Below are 10,384 nucleotides of genomic sequence, written 5' to 3'. Positions count from 1 at the left end.
GAAAAGAAGAAAGAAATAGAGAGAGAGAGAAAGAAAGTTAGTTTGCAGCAGGGACAGAATGTCCTTTAATATTGATAGAAAGCCACTGAGCTGAGACTGGTCAATTCAAGCTGACTGTCCTCAGGAAGGACCTGTGAGTTTCAGATATTGTGTTTGTTTTCCCAATATTGATACAGCAAATAATAGTTTTACTCTTTGTTCATTTGGTGTGTGTGTGTGTGTGTGTGTGTGTGTGGTTTTCTTTTGATTTGAGACAGGCTCTTTCTATGGAGCCTGACTGTCCTAGAACTTACTATGTAGACCAGGTTGGCCTTGAACTCACAGAAATCTGCCTGCTCAGTATGCCATTATACCTGGCTAAGTGTTTTAGACTTTGCAGACAACTCCTACTACAGTCTATTTAAAACCTTTTTGTGGGCTGGAGAGATGGCTCAGTGGCTATGAGCACTGACTGCTCTTCCAGAGGACCTGAGTTCAATTTCCAGCAATGGTGGCTCATTACACATGGTGGCTCACAACCATCTGTAATGGGGATCTGGTGCCCTCTTCTGGCGTGTCTGAAGACTGCGACAGTGTACTCACATACACGAAGTAAATAAAATTGGAAAAAAAAAAAGTCTTTTTGTAAGATAAGAGCAGCCATGGGGTCATTCATACATAAACACATGAATGATCATGGCCCAAAAACTTTTTACAGACACAAATTTGAAAATCATATTAGGCATGTGATCAAAACATTTCAATTTTTTTCCCAACCATATAAATCTTAAAACCTGGAGCTGGAGATATAATTCAGGGGTAGAGCCTACCATACATCAGACTCCAGGCTTCTGTCTCCAATACTGAGGGAGAAAAAAGAAAAAAGATTACAGTAAAAACATTTTTTAAAAATCCCTTTTTAGCACGTGCAGCATAAGAAAACAGGTAACAGTCTCCTGACCCATCTCCAGGGACCCTCTCTATAGGGAGGACCAGAGGATCAGAGGATTAAACGGTCCTCCCTGGTGCCTGGCAGGCTGCTTGAACTGACTGATCTCCGCAGGTTTATCTCTCAGTGTTAGAGGACATTCTGTCCTCCGCTGGAGAGACTTGTAAGTGGCAGCCGTGTGGGCGAAGTGTGTAGATTCAGGCCAGTGTCCCTTGACCACAGCCCCAGATTTAGCCACATTAGCAGAGGGAAAATACAGTTCTCCTTCAAAGAAGACTTTTCCTTAGATCAGCATATGTATGGAATACAAGAGTCAACACCTGGTCAAAACATGTGGAAGATAATACATTTAAACGAATAAAATCAAGACTCAGCATCCAGGATATCTTGGTCACATAAAAATAATAATAATTTTAAAAAAGTCCTCCTCATTATGTGAAAGAAGTGTTGAGGAATACTTTTTTTTTTTTTTGGTTTTTCGAGACAGGGTTGCCCTGGCTGTCCTAGAACTCACTTTGTAGACCAGGCTGGTCTCAAACTCAGAAATCCGCCTGCCTCTGCCTCCCAAGTGCTGGGATTAAAGGCGTGTGCCACCACGCCCGGCTACATGTTTTTAAATTGCAATTGTGTGTATGTCTGTGTGTGTGTGTACATGTGCATACACGTCCAGATATTTTGTGTGGAGGCCAGAGGACAACTTTGGAGCGTTGGTTCTTTCTGTCTACCATGTGGGTCCTGGGAATCAAACCTAAGTCTTCAGGCTTGGCAGCAGGGGTCTTTCCCTGCTGATCTATGTCACCATTTTCTTACTTCACTGGATGGCTGTTTACTTCTTGAGACAGGTCTGTAGCCTGGGCTGGCCTTGAATACAGTAGTAGCTGTGGATGGTGATCTCGAACTCCTGATTTTCCCACTCCCACCTTCCAAGTGCTAAAATCACAAGTGATGGCTGTTCCTCATTGTGTGTCTTTTGTTTGTTTGTTTAAGATTTATTTATTTTATTTATATGAGTACACTGGTTATGAGCCACTATGTGGTTGCTGGGAATTGAACTCAGGGCCTCTGGAAGAGCAGTCAGTGGTCTTAACCGCTGAGCCATCTCTCTTTAAGGTGTCTTAAACATACTCAGTTGTGGGATGCTGGCATTTGAATCTTTCTAAAACAGTAACTAGTTGTGCACTCCGCCTCTGAGCCCTATAAAATGCTTTCTCCCACATGCCACAACAGTTTCTCAGCCTGTGGGTTGCAACCTCCATAACAGTTATATATCAGATAATTGCATTACGATTCATAACAGTAGCAAAATTACAGTTATGAAGAAGCAATGAAATAATCTGTAGTTGGGTTCACAACAGCAGGAGGAAGTGTATTAAAGGGTCTCAGAATTAGGGGGGTTGAGGACCACTGCTTATTTTTCTCTGTTCATCAATACCTCTTAGAGTCTTGGAATCTAAGATCATTAGTTATAGACAGAGCAAGATGGATGCTGAGGGGCTAGCCTAACCCCATTTTAGTCCCCAGGGAACAAGTGGGTCACAAGACAGAATCCATTTTCCAGTAACCATTGTGATGTTTATTTCTGGTTCACTATAGAGTCAAGGTTCTTTTGTGATGGGTGGGTCAGAGAGACCAGGCTGAGATCAGGCAGGAACAGAACCAGCAAACCCACTGCAAACCTAGAGGGAGGGTGGCTTATAGTGTGCTCCAGAGGAAGACACCAGGTCCATGACCTCGCACTTTGTCTTTAGCTTCCAGACACACTCGAAGCTTTCCTCATCATCGTAGCAACAGAACTTTCAGGGGTCTAGAAGGTTCTCCAGGATTTGCCCTCCAACATGCCTGGACTACTTCGTGCATTGGGAAGTAGGTCTCGGCACTCGATTCCCAGATCCACCACTGACTCTGACCCTGTGAAAATTACTTATGCTCTCTGGACTTTCAGTGGGTGTCTACGACATAGGAACGCTTTCTTTCAAGATGAATTGGAAAGGTCAACTAGGAGTGAGTACACTTGTGCACAGAAAGCAGCAGGGGTCACAGGCTTCAGCACCTTGCTCTATTGTTCCAACTTGGGCTGGATTCTCTGTGCCAAAAATGTCCAGTTACCCACGAAAATAGCATCAGCCTGGTCTGTGGATAGGGAAGATTCTGTGTATGGAGCTAAATACTAGTGCTTTAAAAAAAAAATCACTGCTCCTCTAACATTATAGATAATGTTGAACTATAATATATAGATATAAACATACTACTTTTAAAATAAAAGTACATTCCTATACATTTTAATTCCATCATTCCACCAGTAAAGTTATAATATACTGAGCTCACTGATTTTTTTTGAGTTTTCAGTTAACTATAGCTCAGAAATAGAAAATTCCAGAACAAACAATTACTAAAATTTAAGCTGTGATTCTAATTCTCCTAACTTTTTTTTTCTTTCATTTTTACACATAGGATCTCAAATAGTCCAGGCTGCCCTCAAACTTGTTGTATAGCCAAGGCTAGCACTGAATTCCTGTTCCACCTTGCTCTCCTCTCCCAAAGCTAAGACTACAGTACTGGCTCTTCCACTCTCTAAATGCCAAGGGCATCGCCAAGGCCAACAGCCTTGGGGCCATGGGCACCTGGGCAACTACCATAAGTCAGTCAACATCTCAGGCTGCAATGAGCTCCAGTCCATTGCTCTGGGTGCTGCTTTGTTGGTGGACCTTGTATAATTCCTTTTTATGTGCTTGAGTATTTTGCCCACATGTATGAACTCTGTACATTCTTCCTGCTGCTGCCACCACCGCTGCCGCCGCTGCTGCTGGAGGCCAGAAGAGGGCCCTGGACCCCTGAAAATGGAGTTCTGGACAGTTGCAAGTCATCCTGTGAGTGCTAGGAACTGAACCACAGTCTTCTGCAAGAGCAGTGAGGTCTTATATGTAGCCATTTCTCCAGTCCCTTAAATACATTTCTAAGCAAAAATGGTAGATGTTCTGTCCAGTTATTTCAATGGGAAGTCTCTGTAGGCAGTCAGAGCATGGTGACCACTTTCCCCTCATTAGGAGCATATTTCAGAGCTTGGGAATGTCTATGCTCACCGAGTCCTCCCCACTTTTCCATGGCAGTGCTACAGTGCATATTTAGTAAAAGTTACAATAATAAGCAGTCAGTCTGAATGTCCACTGGGGCTGAAAGAAGTCCCACTGTGGTTTCTTTTTCTTAGAGAAAGTGAATGAGAAAAATGTTAAAGGCCTTCAACATTTAACCTGAGGGTCCTCCGCCCCCTCCCCATCTCTATTGCCTCCTGTCCTTAGATTCTGAAGCTTCCTTAGCTCCTGACCTTCTAGCTGGCCACAGCTGGCTGCATCACAGACAGGAAGCTGCACACAGAAGGTTCCTGCCTCAAAGATGAACTGCAAGCTGATCCTGCAGGTCCTCTGGAGAAGCCGTTTCTGGAAGGTTCTTAGAGGCAGTCGCAGCTTCTACAGAGCAATCAACCCTCCTTAACTTGCCTTTCCTACAGGGCTATATAAATAGAAATAGGTGTTTGCCTAATCTCATCATGGACAATAAATATAACAAAGTGTCTGCTAGAAGACACAAAACTTTTCAGCAGATGCCAGAGGTTTTATGCACCCCTTTTCTCTATTGATGAGCATCAGTTGGAGAAGCAGGATTTTGTTTTGTGTCTTGAAAGTTCCAAGAACCCAGGTCTTTTCATCACTACTTGGAGCACAGCACAAGGCCCCTGGGGAGGGTTGCCACTGCACTGTGGCCAGCAGGAGACAGCTTTTGTGTTTTAACTCCCACTGCCTAGTACTGAGCCACGGGGGCTCACGAGGTCTCTCCACAGCAGCCGGTTATCTGTCCTTTGAGTAATAACCGAAGGAAACTCCATTTCTGGCACAGCCATTCAGGGAACCCTTCAGGACCCCTCTCTCCATCCTCTCTCGGCTGAATAGCGTGTCCTGGTCGCTTTCAAACTCAGACTCCGACACCATCAGACTGGAGTTGTGCTCCGTGCTCCTGTGCTTGATACCTGGGGAGAAGCAGGGAGAGCGTGAACACAGGCAGTACTTTACTCTCAGGGCTGTCCTTTTGTCTGTGTGCTCCCCAGTGCTCCAGGGAGGACTGTGGATTACCCTCTGACTGGCCTTTAAAGCCGTCACCTGCATGGCAGGTGGGTTGGCATGACAGAGGCTTCAGGTGTCAGTCAACCTTGAATTTGAGTTCCAACTTTGACAAGATACCTAACCTCGTCTCATCTTCTGGAAGGCGACAAAGCTCCTACCCATGGGCCTGTGGTGAGGACTGGATATAACTCACCTGTGAAGCCCTTCACCCAGCTTTTAGTGCAATGTGGGCTCTCAACACATAAATGCTGCCATGACTTCAAAGTTAACCCTACTAAATATTTTTGGTAGATGATTTGAATTCTGGGGGATTGAAGCAAAGAAGAGGATTAAAATATGATCCCTACTGGGCAGTGGTGGCACAGGCCTTTAATCCCAGCTCTTGGGAGGCAGATTTCTGAGTTCAAGGCCAACCTGGTCTACAGAGTGAGTACCAGGACAGCCAGGGCTAGCTACACAGAAAAAAACCCTGTCTTGAAAAACCAAAAAAAAAAAAAAAAAAAAAAAAAAAAAGGTCCTGAATATCAAGCAGTTCAAACTGTCTGACTGGAAACTCTAAAGATTACTGGGGGTGCAGGACCACGGCATTCATGTGGAGGTCAGAGGATGACAGTAGGAGTTAGTCCTCTCCAAACACCACCAGGCACAGAACTTATGTTGTCAGGCTTGGAGACAACCACCTTTACTCACTGAGCCATCTCACCAACACTAATGTTTAGAATTTTTTGAAAACAACTTATAGTTTCTAGCTAAGGAGTTAAAACATAGATCTATGCCAGGACTCAAAAATATCTAAGAAATAAGAAGTAAAACTCTTACATGAATCAGGAGGATACGAACATCCCCTGGTGTCTGGGATTAGTTCTGTGATGATCTAAATAGGATGGATTTGAACACAGAGGGATGTTGAGGTAGGAAGACAGAAGGAGGGCATAGAACATTTAGAAGCATCCGGAAGAATTTACAGGAAAAAGAAAAAAAAACAACCCAGATAGTGTGGAATGACAAGTGGGAAACAAGGCTGGAGCTCACAGAGATAAGACAGGAACGCCACTTTGAGGGTTTAAATGAAAATGGCCACTGTAGATCCACAGAGAGCTGCACTATTAGGAGGTGTGGCCTTGTTGGAGGAGGTGTTGGAGGAAGTAGTCACTGGGGGAAGGCTTTGAGGTAGATCTCTCAGCTCCTTCTCCAGCACCACATCTGCCTGCACGCCGCCATGCTTCCCACCCTGGTGACAAAGGACTAAACCTCTGAACTGTAGGCAAGCCCCAGTTAAATATTTTCTTCTGTTAGAGTTTTCATGGTCATAGTGCCTCTTCACAGCAATGGAAGCCCTAACTAAAACAGCTGGAAAGAGTGGGTTTTAACCCATACACAGAGGAACCCACAGTATACAAAAGAGGAAGTATAGGGGAGTCTTGCAGACTTAGAGGATACTGTAGTCTAACTATAGTGTCCCCCAAATTTTACATTGAAACCTATCTCAAGGCTATGTTACTGAGCAGAGAGCCTATGGAGGAAATTAGTACCTGTTGTGGATTGGTTCTAAAGCTATTTGAGTTAATTTGGCTCCCAAAATCACGCAGGAACCTGTCTGCCTGTTAGCAGACTGCTGCCTATAAGATGTCCAGGGTCCCTGCCCCCAGTTGGCTCTAATTGGTAAATAAAGTCCCTGGCAGCCAATTATTGGGCAGGAAGACAGAGGTGGAACCTTAGATTTCCCAGGCAAGGAAACCAAGAGAGGAAGTTCTTAGAATCACTATGACTGAGAAGCAGAAATACCAAGCCTAAGAGCTACAAGAGAGAAAGCATACAACCTTGTAAGAATTGGGGAAGAGTGGTCCAGGGGCACTCCCCTGATTGGGTCTGAGGTAACAGAGATGAAATATAAAATTTTAGTAAGTAATAATTCAGGAATATCGAGGGGAAGTATAAGCAATGCGTACGTAAGTTTGGGAGTGGCCCAAGTATTGTGCTGCTTAGGGCATAATAAAAATAAGGTTGAATGTGTGTGTGTCTTTCATTTGTGAACCCAAAACATCTCGGTGGGTAGCAAGAAGCGCGCTTGCACCCACTGGAGAGTTTAGAGTGGATTAACAGAACCACTGCTTCAAGTACCCTTATGAAGAAGGCATAAGAAAAGACTGGAGACAGTACTCGGGAGGCAGATTTCTGAGTTCGAGGCCAACTTGGTCTACAGAGTGAGTTCCAGGACAGCCAGGACTATACAGAAAAACCCTGTCTCAAAAAAAAAAAAAAAGAAAAAAGAAAAAGAAAAGAAAAGAAAGAAAAAGAAGAAAAAAAGAAAAAGAAAAAGAAAGAAGAGGAGAGGAGGGGAGGGGAGGGAAGAGAGAAGAAAGGAAAAGAAAGGAAGAGAAAAGAAAAGGCTGGAGACATCAATAACACAGAGGTGGAACAACTGTGTAGCATATGTTGAAAACCTTCGGTTCTATACCCTTTGAGAGAGAAGGGTGGGGCAGAAACAAGGACATGGAGACAAGAGACAGAAACATAAAGATAGACCAGAGAGCTCTCTTGCTCCTCTTACCATGCAAAGATACAAGAAGAAAATACTAACCCATGAAAGAAGTGGCCTCAACAGATTGAATTTGCTACCTTGACCTTGGATATCCAACTCCAGATCTCTGACAAATAAACACATGTGGTTTCTAAGTCCCCACTCTCTTTTATGTCGTTACGGTAGCCAGAATAGACTTATACCGTAGTGGGGCACACAGAGGAACAGAGTCCAGCTCTGAGGCTGACAGCCTGCTCCAGCCCATGCTCCTCAGACCATCTGCTAAGCTTTCCTCCATCCTTGTACCCTCTCCTATAGAATGGAGAATAATCCCAGTACTTGATTCACGGGGCTTAGAATCAAATGGGCAAAGTGTACTTGAAAGTACCTGTGCTAACAAGGATACTTACTACTGTGAGTTAGAGGTGGGATTATAAAGATCTGAGACAATGGTGGAGGGGTATGGGAAGGTATTAGGCGATATGGGATGGCAGGAATGTGGGGCTTCTGTGACTAGTAAGAAGGCACATGAAACAAATAGAAGGTTTGTGAACTAACCAACCCTAAGCGCCTCAGTCTCTTAGGAATAAAGCACCTAACACCTTTGCATTAACTCCAGCAACACCAATGGTGAGCACTCAATGGATTTACAGCTGCAGTTGGTATTCCCTGTGAACTCCTGTGGGGCCGCTAATGAGTGCCTATTTTCCATTGTCAACTTGACAGACATCGCTAATGCATTAGTGATTGTACATCTCTCTGTGTGACTTTAAGAACTCTGTCCAGAGAGGGACAATCTGCCCTGAGTGTGGGCTACTCCATTGTATGGTCTGTGGTCTTGGGTGGGCTACTCCATTGTATTCAGTGGTCTTGGGTTGAATGAGAGGGAACAAGGAGAAAACAGCTTAGTGCTGTCATCCCTAGACCCACACAGATAATGAGCAAGTGTCCTCAGGTACCGTTGCTATAGTCAAGAACTGCTCCTGCAGCCAGGCCTTCCCTACCAAGATGGTCTGTATACTCAAACACTTAACCAATTTAAACCCTTCCATGTCGAGGGTTAGGCCCAAGCCAAGGCTTTCCCTGGGACCCTGGAGTGTGGAAAAGGCACATAGTTCCTTGTCTAAAACTAGAAATATGTTTGGCAAAGCCAGAAATGGCTTGATTCCAGGACCTTGAGGGAGCTATGTTTTCATGCTGAGAACTCAACTTTTCCCACCCTAAGAGGTTATGTTTGTTTATCAGTCCAAAGGACCTTGTAGGCTAGGTCTGTGGTACGTTTGAGATACCTGTGTCCCTTCATGCAATATTGCTTGATCAGCTTCCTGCTGACTTTGTCCCTTTGTATGACAGCTTTTGATAACAGTGTCATATTTTTTTTTTTCAGGAAGACTGTATATAAGATGCTGTGTTTCCTAACAAACTTGCTTGGCATAAGACATAGCTTGGGTAAGATCTCCTGTCCCCAGCTTTCCGATCTTCTTTATCTTATCGTCTGGTCATCCCCCTTAGCACCCTGTCACTGAAGAATGACCTATTGATCCAAGTCACTCCCTCTCTTACATTGTTACTTGTCAGGTATTGGGTCACAACAACTTAACCACACTCTCTACACACAATAAACCATTTTGCACCCCCTAACACACACACACACACACACACACCCTTCCTCCCCTGTCTTAGTTAGGGTTTCTATTACTATGAAGAGACACCATGACCATGGCAACTCTTATAAAGGAAAACATTAACTTGCAGCTAGCTTAAAGTTTTAAAAGTTTAGTCCATTGTCATCCTGCCAGAAAACATGGTGCATGCAGGCAGACATGATGCTAGAGAAGGAGCTGAGAGTTCTGCATCTTGATCCTCCAGAAGCAGAAGTCAAAGCGGGTTGAGCTTCTGAGGCCTCAAGCCTGCCCCACAGTGACACACTTCCTCCAACAAGTCCATACCTCCTAATGGTTCTACTCCCTATGGACCAAACGTTCAAACACAGGAGTCTATGGGCACCCATTCCTATTTAAACCACCACCACACACACGAACCACCTACTAGAAGGTGTTATCCTTGATCTTCCATGACAAGAATCCCTCCTCATATTTTGGGAGGGTTGGTCTGTTACTACGTATTATAATGCTAAATTCTGTACTGAAGGTCTAGGCCTACAAGTGAATTCTCACCTTTACCAGCTTTTGTTGTGCAAACTTTGCTCCTTAACTTAAAACTACTGGTTATATAAAAATGGCTATAGCAATTACTGGGGGGATTAGAAGTAGGTGGGTTTTTACCTGATTACGGGAGGAGGAAGCAGACAAGGGGAGAGGAGAAGGAAGAGATGTGCCACAAGCATGTGGCCAGGAGAAACAGCAAATATTTGGGTACATCATTGGGGAGGTAGCCAGGCCAGCAGTTAGAAAAATAAGTTAGGGGCTACCCACCTCCAGCCAGTTATTGTCAAAGCCAATAAAATAGCCATAGTCTGAGTCTCATATATTTTTAAGCTGGTCAGGGATAAGATTAAATTGCTTATACTACGGACTTCATCCCTGTTGACAACAGCTTGGGTTGTCAACTTTGAAAATAGCCACACCTCTCTAAAAGAATTAAGCTACCTACGAACCCAGAATTATGGAAAGCTCACAGAATCATCACCGAGCAGCCTCAGAGGCACATTACATAAGTGATAGCTAATGGGTAAGAACCCAAAGGTTAACTGGAGCAGCAGGAGGTGTTCCGAGCATAAGGGTCAATACCCGAGGTAGGGCCACAGGCCTCATCCGGCCAGATCAGCACCGGGGTAGCGGGAGCGCAGGGTTGCCTGAC

General features: G+C 44.4%; 1 protein-coding gene across 1 annotated transcript in view; it reads right to left on the bottom strand.

Moving 5' to 3' along the window:
* Positions 1–2,474: 2,474 nt before the first annotated feature.
* Positions 2,475–10,384, bottom strand: part of Kiaa0319 (KIAA0319 ortholog) — a 63,904-nt gene continuing 55,994 nt past the window's right edge. Inside the window, exon 21 of the mRNA XM_021180546.2 lies at positions 2,475–4,949. Within this exon, the coding sequence (XP_021036205.1) occupies positions 4,771–4,949 (179 nt within the window). The 3' untranslated portion in view covers positions 2,475–4,770. The remainder of the gene's footprint in view (positions 4,950–10,384) is intronic.

Source organism: Mus caroli, chromosome 13, assembly GCF_900094665.2.
Source record: "Mus caroli chromosome 13, CAROLI_EIJ_v1.1, whole genome shotgun sequence".
Lineage (NCBI taxonomy): Eukaryota > Metazoa > Chordata > Mammalia > Rodentia > Muridae > Mus > Mus caroli.
The sequence above is the reverse complement of the archived record's forward strand: the minus strand, read 5'-3'. Positions and strand labels throughout refer to the sequence as shown.